Genomic DNA, 16500 nt, shown 5'->3' on the forward strand with positions numbered 1-16500 from the left:
TCCTAAAAATAAAATAAAACAAAGCCCCCTAAAAAATCTCAGCATTTTTACTTTTGCTTTATAATTTTACTTGTTTTGCTAAATTAACAATATGTATCTCTATATAAGCAGATACAGAGATGTGTTGGGGGAAAAAAAAATAACTAAACATCTCCAGCATAAATTTCTGCATGTTTAATTTTTCACATTTGGAGATCAATTTTAAGCCTTTTTCCTGCCTTTTTGAAAGCTTACGGACCAGATCATTACAAAATCTGAACAGGTTCTTGAAATTACCTTAAGAACCTTAAGAAGATAGGAATAGAAGTTTCCCGTTGGGATATCATTTGATCACACTTTCAGAGTTATTTTATTGAAACCTTGAATGACATTCAGATCTGGGCATATTGGTGTTTCTGAAAGCATTTGTGAATAGTTGAATGTAGACTGGGTAATATTCTTCACCCTTTGATAAACTCTGTTTATTTTTACAGCCCAAATTGATATGTCTGAAAACAGTATCTAAATGAAATGTAAACTTTGTGTACTTTCTATGAAGGATGCAAAAACTTCATGCCCATTTGCATGCAGCAGTTCTCGTCTTAACAATGAAAAATTTGACATTAAGCCTATAAAAATGAAGGCTACACATACTGTTCTGTTTAGTAGGCCTGTGCTAAGTAGGGTTTACAGCAGTTTTGTGAGATCCACATACAATATTTTGTCAGCTATGGAAGGTTATTCTTCAATAAATTAAAACATAGGAGATCAGAGGACAGCATATAGTCATATCTAGTTAGGTTCTTTTTAAATTCTCTGTACATTTAAAAAAAATATTATTCTATAGGAAACAATCAGATTAAAGTCTCTGAAACAAAATGCACATTAAGATGGTCTTCAGTCAAAAGTCAAGGAAAAAAAAAAAAAAGACCAGTTTATGGGACAGAAAATGCAAATATACTTTCTTCAACAAGGACACAGGGGTGAAAGGAAAATTACTATTTCCTAGATGAGGAAAAGGGAGCTTCAGCTATGTCTGGAGGAGCAACAAAAGGTTTTAAATTAAATTCCAAGGCTTTTTTCAAGTCCAAAAACAACAATTCTAGGAGGTAGTCAAGGATAAAAAATGCTTATGCTTATAAAAGGGCAAAAGTTGTAGTAGAGATAGATACCAAAAATATATCAACTATAATATATATGTAAGGCCAACCAGAGTAGTTTAAACACTCTAGTAACTGTTTGCATTAGGCAAGATACTAATTCTATGAAAGCTCCAGGAAGATTAAAAATGCTTAAATTTAAAAGGTACTAGCAAATATACTATATATAGTGTATCCTTGGGTGTGGACTGGCTATTTCATTCTCTTTTTCTCTGTTCACCCAGAGAAACAGTAAAGACAGCCAGTTTAACAACGAGTTTTAGGAGGGCAGAGTTTCCTGTCAGTTTTTCAGGGTGCAGTGTAGGAAGACAACCTTCTGACAGCAGATATTTTTGGAAATTTGCTAGGCTTCAAAAGGAAAAATTTTTCTAACAAGAAAATGCTCCCAAATCCTTTCCTTTCCAATCCTCATCTGCTGCTTCATACAGTAGAAAAATTTCTGATTAACACAAGGTTGAGCTGGCTGCTGAGGAGAGATTTTGGGTACTAAAACATGTTTATTGCTCCTGTAGATTATCATGTCCCAATACCTGTGCTGAATTCCAGAAAGAAGGAGAAAATGGCATCCTTCACATAAGGGAAGGAGGGTCTTCTGTTTCACAAGTTTTTCTCAAGACTAAATTAATTACCTTTCAAAAATTAGATTGTTCAACAAATTCAGCCAGTTAGCTGTAAAATTTTCTCTGTATTCCAAACTGGAATAGTTCCCAAGCCCAGAAGAACTGGGCTATCCAACCAGAGAGTGAGAACTCCATGAAAAGTTCATATGTGGTTATATTGTTTAAAAGAATGGGCAGCCAAGAGAGGAAATAAAAAAATACTAAGAGAAAAGGTGCCCACATGCAGTGAATGCACTTTTATTGTTTAAGTACCTGCTGCAGAATCCTGAGCAGTGCAAACCTTGAAGTGCATCAAGCCATTAGCAGTTTAATTTACTTATGCTCTAATAACCACAGAAATGAGCTATTATTTTTAATGAGTGCAAGTATCACTGCATTGCCTAGATATAGAAATTGTGCCTGCCTACCCTAACTTTGTGTGTGTTTCAGACACTTTGCTTGGAAACAAATTTTTCTTATGAACACTTGATTCTCTCAGCACAACTACCAACTGGTTATGCTACATAAAGCAAATACTACCCAAGAAGCAGATATTAAAATCTTGTTTTCTGGATGCCCAAAATTTTGTTTATAATGAAGACCAGTCCCATTTTTCAGTGGTGTGCAGTGCCCATGGAATATGAATGATTTTGGCTTCATTTTTTCCTCCTTGAATAAAGTGTAGATGTTCATGTTAGGAGAGTTTTTCTGTATTTAATTTGAGAGTCTTTTACAATGCCTATTTTGAATCTTAGGCAACTCTGCCTGAAAAGTATAGCATTATAGAGGATAAATCTGGAATTTTAAAAAATGCATTGCAAATTGGCATTTTCTTTCCCAAATGATTGGGAAAGAAAACAAGAGGAACTGGAAGCTTGTGCTGCATAGCAGCTAGAAGGTGTCTGTACCCTACATCCCCTATAGGAACTTATGCAATGCTGAGGGTATTTCTTTTTCTGTTTGCAGAGCATGGAACTGGTACGAAACCATATCTTGTGGGAAATGTAGACCACAGGACTTCCTACACTTTAGCCCCTATCATTGCAAAAGTGTCATGCTAGAAGGTTTTTGGTCTCTTCACTGACTTTGAATGGTCAATCTGAGTAGAAACTTGGTGGAAAATTGTCGAAAAAATTAATGTGCAGATCTTCTGGTAAAATTTGTGTTAGCATTTCTTTTGACAAATTAGGACTTTCCAAGATCTACCAGTAAATTTCATGTTGATCAGGAAATGGTGACAGTACTTCACAGAGATGTTTGTGGCTTTTAGTGTTTCCCAAGATGTGAAGAGCTAGAAAATCCATCCAGACTATCAACAATATGTTATTGGTAGACCATAGGAGCTTGTGAAAATCTTTTACCTCTTTACATTTGCATGAATTTATTAAGGGCCTGGTAATAACTTTGAAGGTTTACACTGTTAGAGAAAAGTGCTCAAGTCCATAAAATCAGTATCTGTGCATTTAAATAGTTTTTTCCACCCCTAACTTTTTCTTTCTATGTTTTGCTATCTGTGTTTTGCGATCTATGTTTATCTATGTTTTGTCCAGTAATTTGGGGGAAATTGTAGTGAACTTCAACCTTCAATACTGGGGTATCCAGCTAAATATAGATTAGTGCAGTCTGATTAAAAAAAAAAAAATATGGATTTGCCCCTTACTTAAGGCATCCCATCAGAATCAAAGTTACCAGTAGCAAGTAATCTTGCTCTAGATAAGGCTTTCTACCTTGTAGGAAAAATATGCTCCAACTACAAATGCGCTTAAATTTTTTTCCATGATTCTTGATTTCTCCTGTATACAACAACTTTTGGACACAAAATACTTAGGAACATGGGTAGCTTCTGCTAATGTGTCTAACATGGCTTATGGTAGGTGTGTGGGGATGGTGGCAATATGAAAAATAAAATTTTTACTGATTTTTCTCCAAAATGGCACATATATGACCACATTGCTGATATGGGTTATTTCTAAGAAACTGTAGGTCTGAAACTAAACCATACAATTTCCAGTCCAAGAATGTAGTACTTTAGGTAAAAATATTGATAATGTGTTTCATGCTCTGAAGCATCAGGCCAAGCTTTCTGTGGCTGTGCAGGCACCCTGCTTCAGCAGCCACAAAGGCAGTGAGTGCCTCTGCTCACTGTAGGAGGCAGATGAGGGACAACAGTGAGAAAGGAGAAAGACATGACAAAGCACTAGATCTGTAGCTCCCATGATAATGAACTGTAGCTCTGTACAATTATTTCCAGAGTTTCTTTCATCCATTTGCTTTTTCAAAACACTCAAATTATTATGCATGCAAGAAAAGACCACCAACCCATCACTTTTCTTAGCAGCTGTATTAGAGAACCGTGAATACCTTAGGTGGATTTCAGAGGTGGATTCGGTCAACACTCCTCTTCCCTGTTTTATTAATCCATGATGTTCATTTCCTTAATCATGTAGAAATAAGCCACCTAACTCCTCACTGTTTTAAACTGCAGGTGACAAATGCTTGCCTGATCTTCCATATGATGCCAGCATCAACTACGAGAAGGAGAACGAACTCATGCAGACGCATGTGATCGACCAGGCCATCAACAACGCCATCAGTTACCTGGGGGCAGAGTCCCTGCGTCCCCTCGTCCAGACACCGCCGGGTGCCTCTGAGGTAGTGCCTGTCATCAGCCCCATGTATCAGCTCCACAAACCTCTTGGGGACAATCAGATTCGCTCCAACCTCCCTCAGGACAGCGCAGTGGAAAACTTGTTGCTGCTATCCAAAGCCAAGTCTGTCTCCTCGGAACGAGATGTCTCTCCCAGCAACAGCTGCCAAGACTCAACAGATACAGAGAGCAATAATGAGGAGCGCAGTGGTTTGATCTACCTGACAAACCACATAGGTGCCCACGCAAGAAATGGCATCTCTATAAAAGAAGAAAACAGGCAATACGATGTCTTGAGAGCAGGTACTGACAATTCCCAGGATGCTTTCAAAGTGATCAGCAGCAATGGAGAGCAAGTAAGAGTTTACAAGTGTGAACACTGTCGAGTCCTTTTCTTGGATCATGTGATGTATACAATCCATATGGGCTGCCACGGGTTCCGCGATCCTTTTGAATGCAACATGTGTGGCTACCACAGCCAGGACAGGTACGAATTCTCTTCTCACATAACTCGAGGGGAGCACCGATTCCACATGGGTTAAAACACTGGCACAGATCAAGCCTCAACACGAGGAGCTGCACGAGCCATGACAGCAAAAAAGCAAAAGTCAGCTGGACAGTAAAAGTCACAAGAGAATCATAAGTTCAGCAATGTTCTCCCACAAGAACAGGGATTTCATTTTGGTAGCATGCATTGCAACTCAGTTTTCTAAAATGAGTTTTTACTGAAAATGTTTGATCACCAAAAACCCTTAGTAATGTAAGTAGGAGTTTTTGTAGTCACATAGCTGAAAGCCCTTCCCTGAACTGATGCTTCTTGCAAGCCCCCCTTGCCAGAACTCTTAACCACACGCGAGGTGCTCCACACAACAAGGACACAAAAGGCAGCAGTGGCTTTCTCTCTTAGCACCCTGAGCATAGAGCTCTTCTACCAGATGTGTGATATGTTTTGGTTTTTTTTTTAATTTCTGGTATTATTTGACTATTTTGAGAAGATTGAACTCAACTAAAGATGGAGGGACCCATTTCAGACCCATTTCAGATTACTTCATGGACAGCTGGGGTGGGACGGGACCCCCAGCCAGAAGGTTCTGAGCTGCTTTGGTGGTAAGAAGAAGAACATTTTCACTGGCAAGGGTGCTACTGGTATTGACAGCACAACATGCCTTGTTTGTGTCACTAGGCAGGCAAGCAGGAATGCAAAAGATAGAAGAAACACCCCTGTATTATACTCTGTGAAGTATGAATTGCATTTATTGTATAGAAAAAGGGTATTGTTGGCTCTTCTTTGAATAAATATTTTCTCTTCCTATCCAATAGACCCCCACTTTTTGTTAAGCAACCCCTCCTTACTCTACATATAAAAGTTACAATGTATTTAATTTTTCTTTCTCTTTAAAGTTTTAGTTATTTAGAAGAGTATGATGTACAGTTGAGAAAGTAGATAGGTATATGTGTGGGGAGTCTCCTTAAACACATTTTTCATATTTTTAAACTGTCTGGAAAATATCCAAATGTCCCTCTCTTACATATAAAAAAATCTCATTTTTCTGGCACAGAAGATGTCCTCTTATAAATTTTGTGGCTCTACTCATAAGTGTTTCATTTGATTATTTTTAAAGCACTGAAATTAATGAAACCAGCCAGTCAAAATTTGCAGCCGTCTTTTTTTTTCCTGGCATTTGCCATTTAATGAGGGACCAAGGCCCACAAAGGTGTGGTGACCCTTTACTTCCTGTCCAACCAGTCATTTCAGTAAGTGCTTTGAGTTACTTTTACTCCAGTGGAATTAATCTTAAGATACAAAAAATGTTAGATTTTGCAGAATGGAGACCAGAGGCTGCAGCACATTGCAGAGTGCAGAAAAGTCCACCAAAATCTTTCTCCATGGTGGGTTTTGCTGTAGGTACTGTAGCTTCAGTTAGAATCAAAACTTCTATGACAAATAGATTGTAACTCCATACACATCTTGTAAAAAAATCTCTTTTTTTAAAGCTTCTACTTAGCTTCCTCTTCCAAATATTTCATTTCTCTCCCTGAACACCCTCATGCTTTAAGACTGGACAAAAATAATTTTTTTGCAGCTGCATAAAAATCTGTCACTGGTGCTGCAATATTTCCTGGGAAACATTCATAAAAATAACCCATCTTATTAACTTAATGTATAAATACTTCCACTCTGCATAAGGGATGGATATTTTGCAGTAAACACAGTCGAATACCCAACAAGACTAGCAGTCTTGTCATACATTTACAGATTTTCCATTCACAAGTGCATGCAAGCACACATATTTACTATAAAACAGATTTGATGGGACCACAAACTGCTTGTACCTGGGCCAATGTGGCCTGATACTACATTTGCAGCTATATTTGATAAACATTTCTTATATACACATACTATTATAGGCATGCTGAGTTCCTTCTTCTGCTTTCACTTTGGCAGGTGTAGGTCAGGAGCAACAACACTGAAGCTGAGGAAGGACACTGATGAAAAAATGAATCACAAATGTGTGCTTACACAACCTCAAGCTTTGGCTGTTCATGCCAGCTGTGAGGCACTTGCTTCACTGGACACGTGGGCACGGTGGTGTTTTTACACTGAACGTGCAGGAGAGCCTGACAGTGTGGTGGCTTTGTCACCAGAGGTGAATGCTGCGTAGGAATGCCCACAGACTGGTGCATGCACCCACAGCAGGGAAAACACATTACTAGTACATGTTATCCCCCAGAAATGAGCAGCGTGAACTACAGATTCAAAAGTGATCATCTCTATTCCCCACATTAGAACTCAGTTGCCTTAAGGGACTTTATTGATGCCCCCTACTCCCGCATTATAACTCAGCTGAGATGTTATTGCTTGTTACCCTCCAGCCCAAGAGGCTGCGCAAGGGCTGGTCACAAGGAATCCCTGGCCACTTTCGTGCCCCAGCCATGGTCTTGTCATCAATGCCTGCTACACATTCAGCTTCAATTCACCTGGCACTAAGGCATTACCAAATATTTTGTATAGGAATGATCTCAAGAGGATTTCCCAGGGGTTAACTTACATGGATGAGTTTCCTTTAATTTTTACTTTTCTTTAAGTACAGTTGGAATGGCTTCATTTTTCATAGCTGGCAGGGATACATTCAGCTGTTCTTACCCCTCTCCAATTTTGATTGATGCCAAACAAGAGGGGACAAAGTAATTTCTGAGCCCTGCTGCAATGTCCTGTGTGAGATCAGACACTGGCTGTACAGAAACATTCTGCTTTTATTGCTCTTAGACCTCTTCCCTGTTCTTCTTAGGTTTAGGTCAGTATATATGCCATGTCATAATTTTTTCCATCCTTCATTTTAAGACTCCCCCAGCTACACAGGGGAGGGGGACAGCAGCTCACTCAGTGGTTTTGTTTCTTTGCTTTTACGAAAAACCGACACGAATAAAGCCACGTGCATGAACCGTGTAAACAAGCACAGCTCGAGGAGAGTTCGAGTGTGCCTCAAACACAGCTTTGAAAGGTGATTTCTGATTCCTGGCTAGGTTTGCTATCTTCACCGCATCTCTGTGCACACACGCACGTGTCTGAGTCTCTGTGTCGCTCCTCCTGTCCACGTGCACATGCCCTCTCTGCGGCTTTGTGTATCATTAATATTTTATATACATTCGTATGTGTATATGTATCTAAAATGGTTGGCATGACATGATGATGCACTGTCACACACAGTGGGTTTGTTTCCTGGCTCTGGAGTTTTCTTATTTATACTATAACAGAATATGTTGATGTTGTATAATAAACAGTACAGTAGTATAAGTAAGTATATTAAGACACAGTGTATCAGGGCATAGTCTAAAGGCAGAGCAAATGGCATCCTCTGTTCGCTAAAGGGCTTTTTTAGTTTTGCTTTTTTTCCAGTGTTTTTCTCTTTTGCACAAAATCATCTTAAATTTGTTTAGGAACAAGTGGTTCAGTAATTTTATTTATGAACATATGCAAGGATGGCATGAAAATAGGATGTTGTGTCTGTGTACATTGAAACAAACTGTGCCCTCAGAAAAGTTTAATGTAATCTTCTTTTTTCTCTTTTTTTTTTTTGCTATGGTGCAATACCCTGATATGGCTTAGTTGACCTTTAAAAGGAGTAAATATGTGAGTGGTTTTAAGTTTATATCTGTTTTAAAAAGTAAAAAATAATTGCTTCCCATTCTTCCCCAGGCACTGCCTTTTCTAATGGAAATAGTTGTATTTACACCTTTTTTTTTCCTGTGGTTTTATATTGTAACTTCATTTTCTTTGAGAACATTGTATTTAAAAAAAAAAAAAAAAGCAATTTCATAAAAATTGGAAATATTATTAAATTATGTCTGCAAACTGAGATGTATCTTTTGAGACAAGAGAACAAGATAAAAACCCCAAGCCCCAGAATATTTTTGTTGCTGTCCTCGTGGGTGAAGGAGGTGGTGTTGGACACAGCTCTGTGTCTGTGGGTGGTGACTGTGTGGAGAGGACACAGAGTAAGGTGAGGTGCAGGTTGACAGAGCCCCATGGGGAGTCCATCCATGTTTTCCCTGCACCACGGGGAGTCCATCCGTGCTGGCCTCGCAATCCAAACTCCGTGGCAAAAAAAGCCAGGCTGTGTCACCACCCTGCCCTCACCTCCTACGTCAGGCAGCCTTGCTCAGCCAGCTCCAGGTCCTGAAATGGCCACCTGCTATCCAGAGTGTCCCTGCCCATCCCAATCTCCCAGGTCCTGCAAGCAGCCGACTGTTGAGAAGTGCTTCCCCTCCACCCCTCTCCCTTGCACCCTTCCCTCCCACCAGCCAGATGGAGTCATTACAGAACACGATTACTTCTGCATGTAGAGTTATGGTAATTCAAAATAAAACACAGAGAAATTATTTCTACTATTTACCATAACAAAGGTGATTTCTCTGCGGGTGTCCCTCTTTCTTCAGATTCCAGCACAGTAAATTTCACATCACATATTTAATGCAAACAAGAATCAGTGTTTTTTTCAGAAAAAGCACCATTTATAAAGTTTCAGAAATATTTCCATTTGTTAAACTGTATAATTTTGAAAAAAGAGAGATTTTAAAAATAAGAAAAACAACCCCAAAACAAGTCCTTATGGTATTGCAATTAATTCTCTTACAGGTTCCCAAAATCTAAATTTTCCTTAAGTTCCTTAAGTTTTTGTGGTATAGTTTCATCATAAACTATGACTACATAATATATGAAGGAGCTAACTTCCTAGTTTCTTTGTTCCCCATCATAGCTGGTTCTCAGTAAATGAAACTACAGATTTCTATTTCAGCTGGTGATTTTTCTCCAAAACAAATATGTTCTGTTTAATAATAATAAACACAAAAATAGACCAAATGTAATATTCTCAATCAGTGTTATTAAAACCTTTAGCTAGAGACATCCACAGATTTAAATGCAAGTTTGTGTACCTAAAAATGTGTTCTGGGTCTCTTATCTATTATGTTTCAAAGACTCCTTTCAAATCAACACATTTATATTTTTTCATACTCCAATAGCTTGATTAAATTACATCAGAAACTGTGGCAGGTTCCAAGACATAAATTGTTACACAGACAAAACCTACAGCTACCAAGGGTGAGCATTTTCAGCGTCGAGTGCCCAGACTGGCTTCCCAATCCATACATAGGCATCAAAACACCAAAACAGCATTAACCTGTGCTCAACAGACAGTGTTTTTGAGATCAAGAAATACACTAAAAGACACACGAATATTTTAGAGATACCAAAATGAGAACTCAGAGCCAGACCTGGAGCATGTGGATCTGATAATGTAAGAGTTTCCTGGCTTTTTGACATCATGTGTGTGTTTGTGTGTGTTTGTGTGTGTGTGAGAGAATCACTCAACATTTTTCTTGGGGGAAAGGAGTCAGAAATGCTCCTGACTTTGCCAATACACTGAGGATATTGCACTGCTTTTATCAGCTTGTGAGATGGTCAAAAATAAAGGAAAAGCTCTCACTGAAAGCTTCATGTTTCAGCAGCAGCACCGGCCATTTGAAAACTGAAAATGTGGCAACTGGAAAATCAAAATATTTGATTTCTGAACAAACTGTTCATTCCTGTCTTGTGGGTCAGACCTCCAGGGCATCATTCTCTGCTATGGACCAGCCAGGCTGTGTCCACTAGCATGAAACATATGAAGCTTCTTGTCTGGAAGGAAAATTGTACATGAGAACAAATTCTGCTCAAAACGCATCATGAAAGACAAAAATTCCTCACACCTGGCCTGTGGAAGACAACAGAAATCTTAATCTTAACAGGACATCCCAATTTCTAAATTTTAATGCTTCTTTATTTTGGCCACACAGACTTTGACTTTTCAGGGCTGCTGAATTGAAGTCACTGGCAGCAGCAGACAAGAAGCATTTCTGAAATCCTGCTGTAATGGCCAGTAGATGGGCATGCAGAAAACAGGAAGGACAAAAATTTGCAAAGTTTCGCTGAAAGTGGGATAGCTGGAAGTGAGAAATCCAAAGCCAGGCTTCAGACAACAGGAGTTAATCACATTTAAACAAAAAAAGGCTGCACAAGTATGACTGAAACCCCGCTCTTGCCAAATGAACAGATCCCTGTTAACTGCAGCGAGATTTCTGCTGCATTTATTGTTACAATTTTTTTTTCCTTTTCATATAGAGAAAGGTCTCACTGCTTTAAAGCCATCCCAGGACATGGAACAGTTCCTGGTTTTATCTGTCGTGACCACACATATGAAACATGTGAATGATAGAGGGCAGCTGCCTCTGTTCCTGCCGCTGGTGGCGGCTGCAAATCACACAAACCAACGCCTTCCTGTCCCTTGGGAGAGAAGTGAAGGTTCTGGTTTATGAGCAGTTAGAGAATAAAAAAAGAAAAAAAAAAAAAAAAAAAGTAGAAAAAAAATCTACACCTTGCAGCAGACAGTGAGCCAGGGGCTGGTGGGGGTGAGGAAGTTAATCAGCCCCAAGCAGGCTGTTCGGGATGAGGCCAAACAGATGGCTCGTCTCCGAAACGGCAAAACGGGAAGCAGATGTGGCCACCGCTTCTCCCCATGCATAACTGGGAACCAGCCGGTTGGTGAGGAACTTTGCATAACAAGGATAATTTGGTATCAAAACTGTCCCTAGAAGTGATCTGAATGGATCTGGGCACAGTTGACAGTTTTCACTTCTTGTTTCCCACTCAAGGTTCAACCAGATTAAATCTTAAATGTGACCTGACTGCTTGCCTGGGGTTGCTCTCAGCTTTCTTCTAGGGAAACCTCTGGTGTGAGTTCTCAGGTCTCCACTGAAGCTTTCAGGGCTAAAACCCCATTCTCTGTTCAGCCAGTTGACATTTTAGTGACTAATTTTAGTATGCTCTGATTTTTCAATCTGAAGTCCATAAACTTTCCAGCAAGCAACAGAACTGACCTTGAACACATCTCTTCTATTTGCATGCCCCAAAACTCACAGAGCTTGGATACGGGAATGCCAGGGCTTGGATACAGGAGCCTGGGCTAACATCCCCTGTAATCTCTTTACCACTAAGAACAAAGCCAAGGGCCCCAGAGGAGCCTGGCATCCTCTCGTGGGGGGAGATCATCTACCTGAGGTAGCAGGGATAGGAGCCTCTGGCTGCAAAGCCTCACCAACATGTCAGAGCATTTGCACCTGCCAGTCCTGCATGCACTTTACCAAAATAAATGGGAAAATAACCTGAGTATTGAGGAGGCAGTTTAAAACATAGATGGGATGTGTGCTACAAGGAAAAGAAGTGTTTGTTTTTTTTTTTTTCTATTCCTTCCTACTTTGTTTCAAATGAGATAGTAATGTGACTACAGATTTTACTTTGCAGTGTTCCTGTTGCATTGACAAGGATTAAAGAAACTACAGCCTTAATATGTCATATGAATCAGAAGAGAGATCCACAGAGCTCTTAACATTAAGGGTTGTTCAAATCTGGATTCAAACACTCCAGGTTTATTTCACTGATAGTTGCAGTGCACAAAAATATATCTTTATCACCTTACAGAGATTCCTCAGTGCAGCTATAGGACAGAATACGACTTACTCTCCATTGTGTTGAAGAAAAAGAAGAGGGTGTAAATACTTACTATTTGTAGGCAGTAACCAAAGCCCTGTTACATGAATTTCTCCTTTTTTTTTAGCACAGCACATAAGTGATTTACCCCTCCAAGTCCAGCTCTGAAGCATTCACAAACTCTTTATTTTTGCTTTGCATCCAGTCACTTAGTTCCTGGCTAATAATATAGATAGTGTTTTATTTGCATAGTCTAGCAAATGCACATGGGAATTGTGCTCAGCACTCACATGTACGTAGGGGGTTTTTGGACTCATTAAGTATTGGTACAAATTAGAATGGTTACTTCTGCTTTGGAAACATCTGTCTCTCCACCTCTGTAATTGAGGCTGAGACACCAACCAGTCTTATAAGGTGTATTTTAATTATATTATGATATTATGATAGTACCTGACAAGAGAATTTCTTCTGCAGGAACCAGCGTAAAGCTGAGTAAGTGAGAATACTCAGGCTTCTGAGGAACACCCAGTACCAACAGACCCTGCAGCTGCTTCTCCCTGAGCCACAACTCCATCATATTTAACTGACCTTTAAACAAAGGAGGGATCCTGATCAGCAGAAAGAGCAGAGGAAGAAAAGCTCAAGTGTTTTTAGGAAAACAATTAAATGCATGTGCTAATAGAACAAGTAATCTAAAATTAAGCATTTTTACATTTAACAAAATTCCAAAGCCCACGCCAGGAGAAGGAGACTACAGGCATCTGCCTGAGTTTCATTAACTACTTCTTGATAGCTTAACCATTGGTCACTGAAAGTAGGAGCAAATGTACCAGAAGTGATAGGCAGACCAGAAGGGAAATGAAGGGTGGTAGAAGATTGGGTGGAAAAATTAACATATCAAGTTCAGCAGTGAAGAAATTGCTCTCTACCATAAGGGTTATTACTACAGAATTAAGAAAAGCCAAACCCAGTGCATTTCAGGAGAAAAAAAATCCACTTTTCTTAATGGCTGCATGCCTATTATAGTGCCTACTATACTATGGGAGAGTTGCCGTCTTCTCTTGATTATCCTTAAACATAAAATCAATTTCTGAACTAAAACTATTCTTCTATTTAGATCTAAGTGACAACTTCCTACCCCCCACCCCTGCCAAATCCAGGCAGCCAACACAGGTGTTCCCATATACATTCACACTTCCTTTTTAGTATCTTCAGTCCTGACAAAGCAGAGAACTGTGTGGTCCTTTTCAATAATTCCTTTGATGCTGTCATTAATTTAAATTTTTTTTTTTTCTTTCTTACTATCCCATTCTCTGCAGATATCCATTTTTGTTTCCAACACAGCAGGTTGGAAACAAACCACAGCAGGTTGGAAACTCTGCTGACTTTGGGATGAGTGCATGTCCATGTGCGTAAGATTACAAGTGGAAATTACTTTGAACGAAAAGGTGATATAATTTCTTCCTGTTATCTTCAAATTTATTCTATAGTTTCCAAAATTCAAGGTACTTTTTCTGAAAGGTTGTAAACAACAGCACTAGTGTGTAACAACTACATCCTTCCCTTCACTGAAAGGAAAATTGAAGCACAAAACACTCCCTGAATTCCTTATGTAAGCTTGTGCAATAGGTTTTGACAAAATCAGGATTGGGAGCCAGGTCTTCTAATACTTATTTATTCTCTAGCCACAGATTAGGCTTCCTCTTTGGTTGGACAGTAAACTCAGGAAACCCCACTTGCAGACCCTTGCACTAACAGCTAAGAATTGAAAAAAGGCCACAGGACTAAGAAGTCAGGCTTTACATTACATCAAAGTACATGTGTGTTTGTGCACATGTACTATATTTGTAAATACTACATGCCTGTCTAATTCAAAATATTCAATAATTTATATCTTTTTAACCTGCCAGTTTTCCTTCCATTTCTTTCTTAATGAAAACATTTTAAGTTGCCTAAATTCACAGACCAAACATACCAAGACATATAATTTGTTCCATGATTAGCTGTTGGAGTTAGACAGCTTTTGCCTTGCAAATGTCTTTCAAATGATGCACAGATAAAAAAGGAAAGCAATATTGGGACAGGGGCTCCTTGTCTGGTGTACAGCCCTCTGGGCCCCCTCTCAGTTTTTCTATGGACACAGAATGTTCTGCTCAAATATCTCTTTTATGGTGACTAACTGATTTAACAAGTTTGGATGCTTTTCTAAATCTTCAAAAGCACAACACAAAATTATTCCATTTGCCCCCCGAACAATGTCAGGGAAGAAACTAAAAAAAAAAAAACAAAACACAAAAACAAACAAACAAACAAACAAAAAAAACCAAAAACAAAACCAAAAAAACCAAAACACAAACACAACAGCCTATGAAGGCTTTAGTTAGAGACTCATTTGCAATCGAAAAGATGAGGCTCACCCAAACTTTGCACAAATAGGAACGTGCAAAATAGAAACTTCAGATAAGCTGTGGAAAGAGGGTGGGATTTCCAGAAAATAGGGAAGAACTTGTTACACCCTCCTTGTCTAATTTTGCAGGATCACCACAGCTTCTCTGGAGAAACAGTATGTGCCCAGGGGGAAAGCAAAGAGCTTTCCTTTTGGTTCTGCTTCTCCTGTATAAACTGCTTGCCTAATTTCCTTTGCAATCAGGGAAATATTCGACTCAAACCCCATCATTTCCACATCTGCTTTTGCTACAAAGTCTCTTGCTACTTCCATAATTTTATGCCATGAATATTGTACCGGGACCGTAGTTCTTCTGCAGCCCAGGACTGCATTAGTGCTGAGCAAGTTGAAGCCTTCAGGGCAGGGGGAAGAGGGAGAGGCTGGAGCCGCTCAGCCCCACGGCACGCCCTGACAAGTCTGCCAGCGTGGGGTTAGAAAGGAAATGCCTAGAAGAGACAAATGCCAGGAGGTTTGGTGGCAGCAGAGAAGTGAAAAGAAATTTAACCAAGATAAAAAAAAAAAAAAAAAAAAAATCGCGGGGGGGGGGGGGGGGGGGGGCGGTTGCATTAAAATACAAACAATAATTTCTCCCAGGAAGTTGTACTTGGCTTCTTTAGCCTAAGCCTGTGTCTGCACCAGGAAAACACTGGGAGGAACAAAGGTAGGTATAAGAAACACTGGCTTCTGCAGTGAGCTTTCTAAAAAGTTTTGCAGCAGTGATAAGGGAAAAAAATAAATAATAGTACACTTGTCACATGCAGTCAGCACGCAAAAAGCGGGCCTGGAAAGAGCTGCCACAAAGACAGGTATTACAGAGAGGGGATTTATGGTTTTTGATGGTAGTCTCGTATCAGTTTCAATTTAAATTATGTATCAGGAGAAAGACAATAAATAGGGATTTTGGATTGATCTGTGAGCATCTCAGGAAACAACACAACAAATTTCTGGACCCCACCGAGAACCTTGGCCTGCTTTAGGCACAAAAATTAAGTGCAGGATCCAAGAGTGCACCTCTTCACCTTGTCTCACTGGGCAGCACAGCTGTGCTACACAGCACCACCCCAGAGGCCCCCGGGAGACTCCTGCAGCCATCACCCTCAGCAAGACTTCAGCAGCAGCACGTCCAGACCCACGGGACAGACCGAGGGAGAGATGTTATCACCATTTCCTTTCCCTTCCCTCAGGCGATCGCTCTTTAAAGAAACACTCCCTTCGAAAAAGGGAATTGCAGCAGCATTGGGCTTTTCCCCGGACCATGCATGCTGCCGCTCGGTGACGTTGCCTTTCCAAGGATTTGCTGAGCGGTGCTGTGTGGAAAACCAAATCTGTAGTCCCGAAATCTGTTGGCTCAACACAAGGGATGGCTGAAACAAGCTGCCTGACAAAGAGCGTGCGCTTCCTGTTGTTGGCAGAAAGCGAGACTTCACGCTGTTCCCCCTTGCTTCCTTTAAAAACAGTGCCAGGAATTGATGTAAATGGGCTTCAGAGCATCTGACCCACAAAGCAGGGAAGTGAGAATCTGTAGGACTCAGGGAGACAGAGCAATATTAGCCATCTATATCTGAACACAAACGGGGTTTTAATATCCTTGAGCAGTGATCGTGGACGGCATCAGCGATTTTCCCTTGAAACCTGCACAAGGG

At 39.9% G+C, this 16500-nt stretch overlaps 1 protein-coding gene across 4 annotated transcripts in view; it reads left to right on the plus strand.

Moving 5' to 3' along the window:
• The window catches only part of IKZF1 (IKAROS family zinc finger 1), a 108683-nt gene extending 99864 nt beyond the window's left edge, over nt 1-8819 (plus strand). For all 4 annotated transcript variants that reach the window (XM_053986180.1, XM_053986154.1, XM_053986161.1 and 1 more), the window contains one exon: nt 4224-8819. In XM_053986180.1, coding sequence (XP_053842155.1) covers nt 4224-4927 — 704 coding nt within the window. In that variant the 3' untranslated portion in view covers nt 4928-8819. The remainder of the gene's footprint in view (nt 1-4223) is intronic.
• Nucleotides 8820-16500: the final 7681 nt, after the last annotated feature.

This window comes from Vidua macroura, chromosome 1 (genome assembly GCF_024509145.1).
Source record: "Vidua macroura isolate BioBank_ID:100142 chromosome 1, ASM2450914v1, whole genome shotgun sequence".
Classification (NCBI taxonomy): Eukaryota; Metazoa; Chordata; class Aves; order Passeriformes; family Viduidae; genus Vidua; species Vidua macroura.